We start from the raw sequence: 15838 nt of genomic DNA, 5'->3' as shown, positions 1-15838 counted from the left end.
GAGACGCCATCTAAAGGGAGAGCTGTGGGCAGCTGCAGGCAGCGTTGCCCCAGGGGAGCGTGAGCCCAGAATTATGAGGTCATCTGATTTTTCTAGAAAAGCCCCAAATCCTAATTTTTAGGTAAACATCTCCCAGATTTTGTCAAAAAAATTAAACACAGAAACATTCTGAAGATCAAACCTAAAATACCTGTATCTGCAGGTCCCAAACAGCCCAGGACCTCCAGTTCCCTGGAGCCCACATGGGTCTGGAGGTTTTGTGCAGCCTGCTCATTTTACAGACAGGAAGCTGGGGCACAGGAAGAGCAAAGGGCTCCCCCGCTGGACAGTGTGGGGCCAGAGACCCCCTTTCTACTCCTCCCAGCTTGTTCCCGCCTCAGTCTACCCTAATGACGCAGCCAGAGCTCACTGCCAGGGGCAAAGGAGAGAGACCGCTGGGTGCTGGGACTCAGTGTCCCTTTAGCCAGGAGCTGACTCAGGTGTCACCACTCCTGGCTCTGAAAGCCCACAGCACCTCCGGGGTGACCTTGGGCAGGGGAGTGGCCTCCTGCATCCAGCAGTGCCGATGGGGAGCAGCCCAGCCTGGGCACTTGACCCTGAGCTTCATTTTGCCCTTGACTCGCCGCTGACCTCCCCCTCCCCCAAGCCGACAACCCACGGGTTTCCATGTCCTGTCGTGTCATGTGAGGCCATCGCTCTGGTCCCTGCCAGCTCCAGCTTGTTCTCCTCGCCAGCTCAACCCCCTCCATGGGCAAGAATGCACCACATTCTTGGCAGGAACAGCCACCGTGACAATATTCCCTTACGTGGCACTTCACATCCTCCAAGGGCCAAGACTTCCAGAGGGGAAGTGTTTTGCCGGGTATGAGGGGAGCACCCCTGACTCAGCCCACCAACAGGACAGGCTTCCCAGAGCCAGCACGAAGCCCCGTGTCCCACAGACCACAGCTCATTTGTCCCTCCTAACAACCCTAGAGGCACAGCACAGTGACCAACCCTGTTTCACAGACTGGCAAACTGAGGCACAGAAAAAAAGAAGTGTATCCAAGGTCACACGGCCAGGAAGTGGCTGAGCTGGGCTCCCAGACCAGGGTGCCCGCGTGTAAAGTGAGACCCCGGGCCCGGCCACCCACTTACGGCTTGAGGTCCTGGTCGATGAGGATGTCGTAGCCGTACAGCTCGAAGCAGTGCTTGTCGCTGATGATCACCTTCTGCACACTCTGCAGGCTCTTGATGAAGATGTTGTCCATGTCGCGGAAGAGCGCCTCCACCGCCTGGGGCCCGTGCCTGGACGCCAGGTACTGCCGGAAGCGCTGCAGCATCCACTTGCAGCCCTGGGACCCGGGCAGTGGGGTTGGCAGAGGAACCTGAGCCAGCAGGACCCACCTGCCACAACCCTCCTGGGAGCCCATCAGCACTACACTAGGCCTGGGCAAGCGGGGCCCAGCCCTGAGTCCCAGGATTAGGACAGCTAGAGTGTACCCCCCTCGTGGGTGGAGATTCTGATCACCCAGAACTGGCTACCCAGGCCCCCAGAGGCCCCTGCCCTGATGGCCGGCACAGGCCCTCTCCCTGGGCCTGCGTTTGAGGGCATCTCAAGGCCTAGGATGGCCAGTGGGCTGCTGGTCACAGGGTCGTGTGTGTGTGCAGTCACCCTGAGTGGGATGGAGGCACAGAACAGAAAAGAAGGGAGCAGGTGTGAGCTGAGGCTCAGTCTCCCGTTGCCCTAGATCAGGCCCTTCACTCCCAGAAGCCGAGCATTCAGCATTTCAACCTGGCTCTGCAGGTTACTATAGAGATGATAGATAGATAGATAATAGATTGACAAAAAGTATGTCTATATGATACACCAGTCAATGGATTGATCAATAGGAGGTCTCTGTCGGATGGAGCACATTTTCTTTAGGGGTGAATTTTTTTGACCTGAACTTTTAAATATTGAGGTACATGGTCCATGGACCTCTGTTATACCTTGCCCTGGGCTCTGCAAATGGCAAGGGTGGGCCTGTCCTCGCTGGTGAGCTATGAGCCCAAGACAGGCCTGTCCTGGGCTCCCTCACTCTGCCCTTCCCTCCCAACCTCATCCCAGAAGGCTGCCAGGGAGGGTAGAAATCCAGCTTCTCACCTTCTTTGGGTGGTAGTCCGGAGATGTCTTTTGCACAGCGACATTGGTGAGGTGAACATCTGGCAGAGGTTGGTGGTCAAGGACCAGAGTAGACAGGAAGGACAAGACACCCTCCATAGTACCCCCAGGACTGAACTGAGACCGTGTTTGGGAATTGATGAGGAAAACTACAAAACAGCTTAAAGTTCACATATGTGGGCTGTGGAGCCAGTTGGGCCAGGATTCAAATCCGCCTACCTCTTTACTACCCGTGAGCCCCTGAGCCTGGGGCCCTTGCCCTCTCTGAGCCTTTCTGCCCACCTATTATAGTATGTTGGCTTCACAGGATTATTTGAAGGATCAGATAAAACACTGTATAAAAATGCCTCTTAGCCAGGTGTGGTGGCCCACGCCTGTATTCCCAGGTACTTGGAAAGCTGAGGCAGGAGAATTGCAAGTTCAAGGCCAGCCTGGGCTACTTAATAAGACCCTGTTTCAAAATAAAATTCTAAAAAGGGTTGAGGATGTACCTCAGAGGAAGAACACTCCTGGGTCCAGTCCCCGGTCCCCACTCCCAACAATCACAAGTGCCTCTCACAGGGCCTGGCAGAGCTGATATTATGATGATTTTTTTCAACTCAAGAGAGTTTTTTTAACAAGAAGAGACACCAAATGTAGAACAGTCATCTCAGGACACATTGAGCTCCCTGTCACCAAAGGAGTTTGGACTGGGTGGCCACTAGTAGGAATACTAGAGAAGGGATTCAGCATTGGGATGGGGTCAGGTGGTCTTAAAAGGCCCAGCCCTGAGAGTCTGCTTTTGGTAAAATCAAAAGTTGTTACCTTCAAATGATATCAGTGACACGGTGCAGCTCAGAGTTCACACACATCATCTCATTTGTTCCCAGATACTTCCCATCTAACAGATGAGACTTTGGAGGCCCACAGAAGGCAGTGACAGCCATCTGAGACACCCCTTCCTCGGCACCCTTCCCCAGGGAACAGGACCGACACCTGAACCTCATGAAATGACCACTATACGCAGCTTCCTCCAGGACTCATTGGGAAGGCAGAGGCTCTAAGTTACTGGCTCAAGTCTAGTTCCCCTAAAGCATGTTTCTCCCCGTCTGTCACATATGGGCAGGGCAGGGTGGCTTCCATCTCTCTGAGAAGGTGGGTGTCCTTGTTAGCATCTTTTCCCTAGAATGTCATCTTCAGAACTTTTAAAAGACATTTTTTTTCTTTCATATTTGAGAGTTTTCCTGCCTCCATTTCTAAAGAAGGAGCACACAGACAATCACTCCAAAGGATGGAGCCCTCAGGCCTGTGTCCAGGTCATTTTCCAAAAGGTCCTGGGGCGATTCAGTAGGGTGTGTGGGGGGGTGTTTTTGAACAAATGACAAATGGAGCAGGGACTCCTGGATATCCAGGTGCAAAAGAATAAAATAGAACCCCTTTCTCATACCTTAGACCTACATATAAGAGACAAAACTAAAAATTCTTAGAATATATAGGAGTAAGTTGTACATTGGCCTAGGCAGAGTTTCTTAGATATGACACCAAAATTACAAGCAATAAAAAAAATAGATAAAATGGACTTTACCAGAATTAAAAATGTTTGTGCTTTAAGGGACATTATCACGACAGTGCTAAGACACCCACAGATGGGAGAAAGTATTTGCAAATCACATATCTGATGCGGGACCAGCATCCAGAAAACATAAAGCATTTTTACAAATCAACAATAGACAGATCACCCCATTTTTAAAAGAGCGAAAATTTGAATAGACCGATCTACAAATGGCCAACAAACCCATATGTGTCATGAGGGAAATGCAAGGTAGAACGACTTCACAACCACGGGGGCTGCTGTAATAAAGTGGTTAGATGATATTGTGTGTTGGTAGGAGGTGGGGAGATTGGATTCCTTCGCAAAATGCTAGTGAAAATGTGAGATGGTACAGTGCTTAGGAAAACAGTTTAGCAGCTCCTCAACAGAATCACCACGTCGCCAGCAATTCCGTTCATAGCCATGTGCTCAAGAGAAATGAGAATAGCCCGTAAAAAGTTTGTACCTCTCTCTCTACCTCTTTTAGTACTGAGGATGGAACCCAGGGCCATGCACCTGCTAGGCCAGGGCTCTGCCACTGAGCCACACCCCAGCCCTTTTGCACAACAAGTTCTCGAAGCAGCCTTTTTTCATAATAACCCCAAAGGGGTCACAACTCCCAGTGTCTATCAATAGGCAAATAAAATGCCATGCCCCCTTTATTGGAATAGAATATTATTTAGCATCAAAGAGATAGGAAGCTTAATCCCAGCTACTTGGGTGACTGAGGCAGGAGGATGGCAATGTTCAGTTCAGCCTGGGAAACTTAGACCCTGTGTCAAAATAAAATAAAAGGGCTGGGGAGGCAGCTCAGTGGTATAGCACTTGCTTAGCGTTTGTGAGGCCTGGTTCAATCCATCTCCAGGACCAGAGAGTGAGAGGGGAAGGTGTTGGTACATGTTACAATAAGAAGGAATCTTGAAATCATCATGCTCAGGGAAAAAAGGTGGACACCAAAGACCACACACGACTGATCCCACTTACATTAAATGTCCAGGACCTTGCACATGCTGGGCGAGCGCTCTGTCATTGAGCTACATCCCTGTGTCTAGGAAGATGCATGGAGACAGAAAGCAGTTGCAAAGGGCCGGGAGGGGAGCCGAGGGGGCATGGAGAGTGCTGGCTAGTGCGTGTGCGATTTCTTTTGGGGGAAGATGGAAATATTCTTACTGACTGTGCTGACAGCTGTTTGATTATGATACACACCATTCCATTGCTTGCTTTATCTGGGTGAATTGCACGCTGTACAAATTATATCTCAATGCTAGATATAGATCTCAGTATATAAAGAAATTGTAAATAAAGCTCAATTATATCCCAATAAAGCTGTTATTTAAAAAAAAAAAAATAGGAACAAGAGGAAACTCAGGAAAAACAAGTTCCTGATGACGATGCAGGAGAAGAAAGCTTGGTTCACAGCAAGACCCACTTCCCTCTGCTCCTTCCTGCGGTGGGGGAGGGAAGCAGGGCCTCCCCAGGAGCAGAGGAGGAGCAGGGCTGAGGGAGGAAAGCCAATGGGCCAGCCTCAGCCCTTGCCTCCACCAGCATCCCCAGATCGAGTCCTGATTGACCCACGAGACAAGTAGCAAGGAGCAAACAAGCCATCAAAATCAATCTGTGAGAGGTGCAGCTGTTGTGAAGTCTTTAGGGGAAGAGAACTTCCCTGGCTTAACGATGACAGTAGAGATGACAGCGGATCTCAATGGACAGCGACGGAATCAGCTGAGTGCAAATGGAAACAACCACATCAGGACAAAAATTAAGGGCAAACCCAATGAGAGACTATGGCAAATGTGACAGCCTAACGTTTCTGCCACATGAAAATCTCCCTAAACTGTCAACAGTAAAACCCTATGTCCCTAATAAATAAAGGCTGTGAAAACATAAAAGAGAAACTGTCCCTGGTAGAAGGCCATCTGGGAAAATGCTCAAAGTTTCTAGTAATAAAAGATACACAATTTAAAAGGAATGTAAATGAGGGGTTGGAAATTGATGAAATCCTGAGGCAGAAACCTCCTTCCTCATCAAGGCAGTTACACCTTTGGGCTTTTTCATTTTGGAAAATTTATAATTCAGAATAGTTGCAGGATAGCGTCACGACGGCCCGGGGATTCTTCACCCAGTCATGCCCACTGTCTCAGAAATGGCTTTTTAAAATAATTGTCCCCAACAGTGGGGACCAGAGATGAAATGAGTGTGTTGGGGTTGGGGACCTAGAGAGCTCCTCTGGAAAGAACCTGGTCAGATGCCCTTGACCCAGTATTTACTCCTTTGTCACATTATCCAAAGGGAAAAAAAATACAGTAAAATTGTTTACCAACAAAGTTGTCCCTTTCTCCTAGAAGACAGTGTACAGTCAACACTTTCTCAATAGGACCCTAAAGCTCAGGAAGTAATGCCAAGAGTTAATAAATGGGATGGTATCAAATTAAAAAGCTTCTGCGCAGCAAAGGAAACAATTAAGAACGTGAACAGAGCCAGGAACATTGGCACACACCTGTAATTCTTGCAGCTGGGGAGGCTGAGGTAGGAGGAGCGCAAGTTCAAAGCCAGCCTCAGTAACTTAGAGAGGCCCCAAGCAATTTAGTGAAAGCTTGTCTCAAAATAAGATATTTTGGGGCTGGGGATATGGCTCAGTTGGTAGAGTGCATGTCCCGCATGCACAAGGCCCTGGGTTCAAACTGTAGCACCACACACACAGAATATATATATTTATGCATGTATTATGTATATGTGTGTGTGTGTGTGTATATATATATATTTTTTTTAAGGGCGGGGATACAGCTCAGTGGTTAAGCACTGCTAGATTCAATCCCTGGCAACAAACAAACAAAGCATGTAAAGAGAACCCATAAAATAGGAGAAAAATTTCCCTAGTTACTCTTCTGATAGAGGATTAATATCCAGAATATAGGGGCTGGGACTGTAGCTCAGTGGTAGAGCACTTGCCTAGCATGCGTGAGGCACTGGGTTCGATCCTCAGCACCACATTAATAAAATAAAATAAAGGCATTCTGTCCATCTACAACTACAAAAAAAAATTTTAATATCCAGAATATATAAAGAACTAAAAAAAACAACAACTTAACACTGAAGAAAACAAATAACCTAATTAATAAATGGGCAATTGAGCTAAACAGACACTTCTTAAAAGAAGAAATACAAATGGCCAACAAATATATGAACAAATGTTCAACATCATTAACAACTGGGGAAACGCAAATCAAAACTAGACTGAGATTTCATCTCACAGCCAGAACGGCAGTCATCAAGAACATGAATAAGCTGGGCATGGTGGCGCACGCCTGTAATCCCAGCAGCTGGGGGGGCTGAGGCACCAGGATCAGCCAGCCTCGGCAAAAAGCCAAGATGCTAAGCAACTCAGTGAGACCCTGTCTCTAAATAAATACAAAATAGGGCTGAGGATGTGGCTCAGTGGTTGAGTGCCCCTGAGTTCAATCACCCGCATTCAAAAAAAAAAAAAAGGAAAAGAAAAAGAACACGGATAATAATAAATGCTGGGGAGGATGTGTGGAGAAAAAGGAACACTTACACTGTTGTGGGATTGTAAATCAGCACAACCATTACAGAAATCAGTATGGAGGTTCCTCAAAAGCCTAAGCATGATACCACCACCACATGACCCAGCCATACCTCCTCGGTATTTATCCTAAAGAACTGAAGTCCTTGTACTATAGCTACGCATGTACACCCAAGTTTACAGCCGCACAATTCACAATAGCAAACTAGGGAGCCAGCCTAGGTGTCCATCAACAGGTGAATGGATAAAGAAAATGTGATCTATATACACAATGGAGTTTTATTCAGCCATAAGGAAAAGTGAAATCATGTCATTTGCACGAAAATGGATGGAACCCGAGGATGTTAAGCGAAATAAGCCAAACTCACAAGGTCAAGGGCTGCATGTTTGCTCTCATATGTGGAAACTAGAGAGAAAAATGGAAAAGAAAGGTGTGGGGGTGGGCAGGCAACTCAAAAATATGGAAGGGAGGTCAGTAGAGTAGAGGAAGGGGACCAGGGGCAGAAGGGAAGAAAGAGAAAGGGGAAATACCAGGGAATGACATTGGCCAAAGTATATTGTTATATTACTGAATGTACAAATGTGTATCAAGTCCCACCATGTGTACAACTATAATGCACCAACAAAAATATGGGAAAAAAAGTTCCCTTGGAGCTTTGTGTGTTATGACAGTAAGGAATTGAACACTTCCCAAGTGCCCACGGCATGGAGGATTAGAACACCAGTACATCCACTCAGTGGGATGTTTTATAATTTTTAAAAAAGTGCACAAGGAAAATACTGATGATAATGTTTAGTGGAGAAAAATTTATATTTATATCATGGGATCACTCATATATAAAATGCAAATGACAGCAAAATTTTTAAAAAGTTCTACAAATGAACCTGGAAGAAAATACACCAAACGCCAAGTAGTTGTTTCTAGGAAAGGACACTAGAGAAGGTTTTTTTCCTCTCTTTCTCTTTTTTTGTACTTTTTAAAATTTCCTGATTTGTCTTCAACAAGCTATACTGCTTTTAGGATGAAGCCCATATTCTTTACATGTTTATTGTTTTTATTATCAGAGCAAAACGTGTCAGTTGCAGACACAATTCATACTGTAGAGAAATGTATGAAGCTGAAAGTCAACGTGTCCTTGCCTGATTCTCATCCTCTATAGTGTTCAGAGTTCCTAGATCAGTAGACGATGAACTTCCTTTCGTACATGTTTCATAAACAGGAACACACATTTTTAAAAGCAAAAATAGGATTGTAAACAAACTGGCACTACAGCTTGCACCTCTTTCCACTTAGGAGTCTGTCTTGCACACCTTTCCATGTCATGACATTCTACTAGGTACTTTTTTTTTTTGGTACTGGGAATTGAACCCAGTGGTGCTTAACCATTGAGCCACATCCCCAGCCCTTTTTATTTTTATTTTATTTTGAAACAGGATCTCACCAATTTACTTAAGACCTTGCTAAGATGCTTTGAACTCTCAATCCTCCTGCCTCAGTCTCCTGAGTTGCTGGGATTACAGGAGTGTGACACCACGCCTGGCCTTTGACTATAAACTTTATTGTTCTTAACAGATGCACAACATTAGTAGGTGCTTTATAATTCAGTTCACCATCCCTCGAGGATGATTTAGATTGTTTCTACTTGATCATTATTGTATACAATGGTTCAGTTAATATTTTTATAATTTGTGTATGTTTGCATAGGTGTGTATTTGAATAACTGTGTGTAAACTATATGTAAATATAATACATATGTTAAAATTAGGTTAAAGATATTTCCTATTATTTTGTGATTCAAAAACTTATCTGCAATTTTTTATATTATTTTTTAGTGACGAACACAATCTCTTTATTTATTTATTTATATGTGGTGCTAAGGATTGAACCCAGGGCCTCACATGTGAGGGGCAAGCGCTGTACCACTGAGCCACAACCCCGGCCCCTTATTTGCTATTTTAAAGTTGGCATTGTGGGAGCTGAAGCAAATGGGTAAAATATGTTAAATCTGGAGGGTAGATACATAGGACCCTGCTATAGTCTTTTCTGCAGTTTCTACACATTTTAACATTTCCAGATTTAAAAATCAAAAACAATTTAAAAGAAGGGATGGAAAATAATGCGTATTCACTCCATTCACTCACTGTGAATGTTTAATGAGCACAGGCTCATTAAATAGAAACTGGCCCCGGGAGAGGGCTCAGTTTGCTTAATAATCCCTGAGATGCCTGGAGGTGTACAAACACTCATGAATGTGGTGGTGCGGGGGTGGGGAACCCCAGATTTACCGGGGGTCACTCCGGCAGGCACAGTTCTATGTGCTTTGTATGCATTATTTAATTTTAATAACAAAAGAGGTGGCAGTAAAACTAAACTAAATTTGATGTCTTGCATGTGATAAGTGTGTTAAAATTATACAATAAACATGCGGAAAACGAAGTCAGCAAAGTAGGAAAAAAACAATTTGTGAAAAGTACTCAGAAGGGCCTGGGGTGGGTCCCTTGTTGAGGCAATGCCAATGCATGACCCTAGACACCCGCAAGTTAAGTGACAGAACCAAGGCAGAGAGGTGGGTTCTGTGATGTTTGGGGGGCACTGGGGTTGAACAGGGACACTACAGCTGAGCTATACCCCCCGCCCTTTTGATTTTTCATTTTGAGACAGGGTCTAATTACCCAGGCTGGACTCCAACTTTAGACCCTTCTGCCTCCGCCTCCTGAGAAGGAGAAATGAACTGGCTAAAAACATTGCCTGGAATTCCCAAGCAGGAAACTAGGCAGCATCATTCCCCGTTTCCAAACACAGATAGTCTCCTACATGCGGGTAATCTAGCTTCTAGACCTTTCTGAATTGACTCTCCATTTTCTTCTAATCTCAGGCCTGGAAATCTTAAAAACTTTCTCTTTTTTTGGCACCTGGGATTGAATCTAGGGGTGCTTCACCACTGAGCCACATCCCCAGCCCTTTTTATTTTTTAGAGACAGGATCTTGTTCAATTGCTTAGGCTAAACTTCTGAGGCTGGCCTTGAACTTGTGATCCTCCTGACTTGGTCTCCTGAGCTGCTGAGATTACAGGCATCAGTTGTACAGTACTGTAATTGGCTAAAAGCTTTTCTTGATGTGTATCATTTTATAGCTAATACATTCACATGACCTAAAAGTCAAAAAGTGCAAAATATATAGAAGAAAAAAAAAATCTCCTTTTCATCTCTCCCTATCTACACATTTCTTCTCCCAGAGACAACTTCTGTTTCCAGTTTTTCTTTCTTTTCTCTCTCTCACTTTTTGTGGTGCTAGGATAGAACCCAGGGCCTTGTGTGTGCTAGGCAAGTGCTCTCCTGATGAGCTACACCATTAGCCCTGTTTCCTTTCTTGTCTGGCCTTCAGAGATATCTACGCACAAATAAACAGACATATATAGATATATAATTTTAAAACATAATTGGGAACATGATTTTTGCTGTTCTATACTTTGCACCCCACCCCAGGCACCTATCATAAAGCACTCTGCCCTTTCCATTTTAATGGTTGCATAGTACTCTGCAGTATGAGTACACCATTTGCTTCATTGTTGCCTTCTTTTTTGCTCTCACAAGTGAGGCTGCAAAGTGCCTGACCTTTAAGCCTGTCTTTCTCTATATTGTGAGTACACCTGTAGGATGGAATTTCAGAGGGAAATTGCAGGATCAGGAGGCGTGAGAATTTGGCCTTCACAGATATTTACCAGATTGCCTTCTAAGGGTTTGCGCTAATTTAAGCTCCCACCAGCAACAGAGAGATTCCCCCCAGCCTTGCCAAGTCAGCGAGTTTTCAAAGTTTTGGTCCCTGACAATCAGATGGATGAAAATTGAGTTGTATTTGAGCCAACCACCAGGCATTAAAGAAAAAGGCATGCGAGTGCACGCACACACCCAAGATACAAACATATTCGGGGGTGAGGGGGTGCTAAGCTGTCTGCTATTTTGCATATGAATAACATAAATCTTAGGCATCAGTCAAAACCTGCCTCAAGCCTGGTGTATCGGCACATGCCTGTAATCCCAGCGGCTCTGGAGGCTGAGACAGGAGGATCAAAGCCAGTTCAAAGCCAGCCTCAGCAACAGGGAGGCACTAAGCAACTCAGTGAGACCCTGTCTCTAAATAAAATACAAAATGGGGCTGGGGATGTGGCTCATTGGTCGAGTGTCCCCGAGATCAATCCCCAGTACCAAAAAAGAAAAATGAAAAAAAAAAAAAGAAAAAAGGAAAGAAAAGAAAAGAAAGAAAGAAAGAAAGAAGGAAGAAATGCACCTGCCTTAAGCAAAGCAGTCTGGGGCCAGCCGCTCCCTCCCGTCCCCCCCAAGCCCGGGATGCCCGGTGGAGAGGCCCGCGCCGGTCCTGTGCCTGTTCACGCTGGTCCCCCGCCCCCCCCAGGCACCCAGCAAACATCGATGGGTGAAGAGGCGCGCGGGGCTGGCCCCTGGGTGGGACGGCAGGCTGTGGGCGGCGGCTGGTGGGACCCAGGATACACTGGTCGTCGATGCTGTTCAGCGTGAAGCGGGTGTTGGAGAACCGGGCGAAGCCGTCGCGGTAGAGCCAGGCCCGCAGCGGGATGTACTGGGGCGGGGGCGGGGGCGGCGGTGACCCGGGTGCCCAGTGGCACCCGGCACACCTCCAGCGTCGGCACCTTGGGGTCCTCCACCTGGAACCGCCCCCTCTTCCTTTCTACCTCCTCCACGAGCGCCGCGCTAACGTCACCCCTTGAGTCCACCCCGTCCTTCCCTGGGGCGGTGGCATGCAGGAGGGAACCAAGGTGCTGGCCACCACGTGTGACACCCCGCCAGAGTGAGAGGTTCTGGAGGAAAGGGGCCAATCCTGTCTCCATCCCCCTGTGGCCTTGTGCCCAGGGAGGAGTGGCACACCGAGGGCTTCGGCGGCGTTTGCTGAATGAATGAATGAGTGAGGGGCAGGGGTGGAGCAAGGTCGCGACTCCCTAGTTAAGAGAGCAGGCTCTGGAGCCAGGCTGTCTGGATTTGAACCCCAGTTCTGCCATTCACTCGCTGTGTGCCTTTGGGCAAGTCACTAAACCTCTCTGTAAAATGAGGATAATAATAGAACCTACTTCACTGTGTTGTTGGAAGGACTGAAGGAGATACAACCTGCTGGGTACTAACTAGGGTCTGGTACTTAGTAGGTGCTCACTACATGTTCACTGTGGTTACCACGCATGACTGAATGACAAAGAAGGACAGGCAAGCAGGGCATGGTGGCTCAGGCCTGAAATCCCAGTGACTCCCCAGAAAGGATCGTGAGTTCAAAGCCAGCCTCAGCAATGGCAAGGCACTAAGCAACTGGGTGAGACCCTGTTTCTAAATAAAATAGGGCTGGGGATGGGGCTCAGTGGTCCAGTGCCCCAGAGTTCAATCCCTGGTACCCCCCGCCCCCCACTCCCCAAAAAGGACTGGCAAATCCAGATGTTGGAACACCTAGGATGGTGAAACTTATCTGGTGGCCCACTCCAGCCCTAGAGCTCTGAGCTCTCCTGGGCAAAGAGAGAGGCTCACACAAGCTGCTCTCAGGCTGGCGCCCTGTCCCCCGCCCTGGTGACTCACCGACATCACCAGCACATAGACACGCAGGTCAAACTTGCGTCCTGTCAGGCAAAGAAAGAATTAATCAGTGTAGCGAATACTGGTTACCAGATGTTGGGGTGCAGCAGTGCGCAGACGGAGCTCCCCGTAAAACACGTGAGGTGCCAGGAGAAAGGAACTGGGGGTCCCTGATGGGGAAAAACTTGTGACTTAGTGGCCAAGGAAAGCCCCTGGGAAGTGGTGGCCTGCAGTGAAGAAGGGGCCCACCTGCCCCAGAGGGGCACAGGGCCTTTGGGCAGGACAGAGGCCCTGAGGGGGCAGAACCAGGCCAAGGGGATGAGGGGCGTGAGGTTGGTGGGGTCTCCCGGGATCTCTGGGGTTTATTCTATAAACCACAGGAAGCTGCTGGAGGGTGTCTGATGCCTCTGGCTATTGTTGCCGCTGTCCAGGGAGAGGACAGTGGCCAGGATCAAGATGGAGGCAAGAGGGACAGAGGTGAGAGGGTTGGCAGACAGCTGTGTGGGGGCTGGGGGTGTTGCTCAGTGGTAGAGCACTTGCCTAGCATGCATGAGGCCTGGGTTCCACCCCCAACACGCAAAACCAAAACCAAAAAATCAGACAGGATGCGGGGGAGGGGAGGAGAGACCCAGGGGCTGCCCCCTGGGGAGGGTCATTGGCCCAGGAGATAGGGGAGGGGAGGGGCACTAACTCTGTTGCAGTGAAGTGCCACCTACAAGAGCCCCCAGACCCTGCCCCTTCTCCCCTGTGTGGGCAAAGGGAAGAGGCTCCCTGGGCCTCAGAGAGGAAGCCGGCTCCACTAGGAGCCTTTGTCCTTGCCATTCCCTCTTCCTGTTTTCTCCCTCCAGTTCTACCTACAGGTGACTCCCAGGTGTCACTGGGTCCCCTGACCCTGCCTGATTTACTTCGCAATGGCTGCAGCTGCGTGGGATTCTTGTATTTCTTTGCTCTCTGGCTTAAGGCTGTCTGCTCACCTAGGGTGAAAACAGACTCCACAGGAACAGAGCCACAGCGGGCACCCAGGCCAGCGGCTGGAACTGAGGAGGGGCGTCATACTTGTTGGGTAAATGCATACGTGAAAGAATTGGTTCTCAAAGGAGAATTTTCATGAATCCAGAGGGGGAGGGAAGGCACGTCAACCACAGGGAATCTATGGCAGCAGCCAGGACAGATCTTTCCTGTGCATCCCCCTGCCCTGGATGTGAGCCTGGGCCCTCAGTCGAAGCTAGTCAAGGTTTGCTGAGTGAGTGAGTGACTGGTCAGAAGGGCAGGGAGCTGGGGACAGCCATCTCACCTCCGATCAGGTATGGATTTTCGATGTAACGCTGAGCTACGTAGTTCTCCACAGGGATCTCATCTCTTTGGTCATCAGAATTTCTTGGGTCCTAGTTTCAATGATATTATTAACATTTATTGAGCACTCTTGTTTACAAGGAATTACCTTAGGCACTCTATTTGGGATATCTTTTTTTTTCTTTTTCTTTTTGGTGCTGGGGTTTGAACTCGGGGCCCTTAACCACTGAGCCACGTCCCCAGAGCCCTATTTTGGATTTTATTTAGAGACAGGGTCTCACTGAGTTGCTTAGGGCCTCATTAAATTGCTGAGGCTGGGTTTGAACTCTCAATCCTCCTGCCTCAGCCTCCCGAGCCATTGGGATTACAGGTGTGTGAGTCTCTCTGTGCCCACCCTTTCACAATTTTTTGAAAGGAAACAAACAAAAACTTTAGTCCTTCAGTATCAGTGGACAAGTGCTCGATATGATGTCCACATGTGGCCAGTGGTCAGATACTAGACAGCTCAGATATGCTCTGTTGCCATCACAGCAGAAAGTCCTGTCAAGGTGCTGCCACCAGGGCATCAGCAGCCCCTGACGCCCGGAGGCCATCCCTGGCCCTTCTCGACTTGCCCACCCAGCTGGGGACATGCCATGCTCTCACACAGGGGCACAGCCCTCCAGGTCTGCAAACTTCCTCACCCATTGTCCCCTTCACAGTCACCTGATGAGGAGCCCAGGCTCAAAGACAAGGGTCACATACTTCCTGGGCTCACACAGTGGCCCTGTGCTGGGAATGCTCTCCTGAGCAGACTCTCCGCAGACCCCCACACTGCTCCCCACCCCGACAGCCAGACTTCCCTCCAGGGACCCCGTCCACCCCCTCTACTCACATGGCTTCCAGAGGAATTGATGGAGTAGCGGGAAGGCTGGGCCTCGAAGCCCTGGAACTTCTTGCAGGCAGTGCCCTGACAGGTGCCCAGGGAAGAATGGGGACGCAGGCAGCAGGGGGAAGTGCATTAATTGAGCACCTTCTGTGAGCCCACAGGAGTCAGGTCCTCCAGCTCCCCCCACCCAACCACCATCTCACTACCAAGGTTCAGAGGGCTCCAGTGATTTCCCCAGGGACTCAAGTCTGTTGAGAGGCCGAGGCAGGATTTGACCCAGGATTTCTACTTGCCCCAGGTCACACAGCTATTGTTTGCAAGGTCAGAATTTGAACCCAAACAATCTGGTTCCAATGACCCTGCTCTGCGGGCAGGCCTGTGCTGGCTCTCTGAACTTGGAAGGGAGAGAGGAGGGGAGAGGGCAGAGGACGCGTGGAGAGCAAAGGGAAAGAGGCAGACTCACCTTCCTCCAGTCCATGATGTCCTTCAGTCTCCGGAAGAGGAAGATGCCCTTGCCTTGGGACCGGGCTACCTGAGGGGAGGGGTGGGGGACACAGGAAGGCCACTCTCAGCTTGGTAGTTTCTTGTTGACCTCAGTACCTGGGAGCCCTCCCCAGCGTTTCTCTATGTCCATCTCCCCGAAACCCCTCAGGCCCAGAAAAATGATCCAGGTGCCCCCCGCCCCCCAGGCCTGGGGGAGCAAAGGTGCTAAGCACAGGAGGGAGCTCAGACAGGAGGGGGAGGAGAGACTCCTCTGCGCACAAAGACGCGCATTTGCATGAATAATGCAGAAGAGAAGACAATTAAAAAGCCATTCCTACAGTCCTGGGAACATAT

General features: G+C 48.5%; 1 protein-coding gene across 2 annotated transcripts in view; it reads right to left on the bottom strand.

The window, feature by feature from the left end:
• Positions 1-15838, bottom strand: part of Ttll9 (tubulin tyrosine ligase like 9) — a 47133-nt gene that overhangs the window by 5849 nt on the left and 25446 nt on the right. For both annotated transcript variants that reach the window (XM_076849029.1, XM_076849030.1), the window contains 7 exons: positions 15465-15533; positions 15008-15082; positions 14135-14225; positions 12844-12884; positions 11761-11848; positions 2126-2184; positions 1138-1334 (listed from right to left, as the gene is read on the bottom strand). In XM_076849029.1, the coding sequence (XP_076705144.1) occupies positions 1138-1334; positions 2126-2184; positions 11761-11848; positions 12844-12884; positions 14135-14225; positions 15008-15082; positions 15465-15533 (620 nt within the window). The remainder of the gene's footprint in view (positions 1-1137; positions 1335-2125; positions 2185-11760; positions 11849-12843; positions 12885-14134; positions 14226-15007; positions 15083-15464; positions 15534-15838) is intronic.

Source organism: Callospermophilus lateralis, chromosome 3 (assembly GCF_048772815.1).
Source record: "Callospermophilus lateralis isolate mCalLat2 chromosome 3, mCalLat2.hap1, whole genome shotgun sequence".
Taxonomy (NCBI): domain Eukaryota; kingdom Metazoa; phylum Chordata; class Mammalia; order Rodentia; family Sciuridae; genus Callospermophilus; species Callospermophilus lateralis.
Note: the sequence above shows the minus strand (reverse complement) of the source record. Positions and strands in the feature narration are given on the sequence as shown.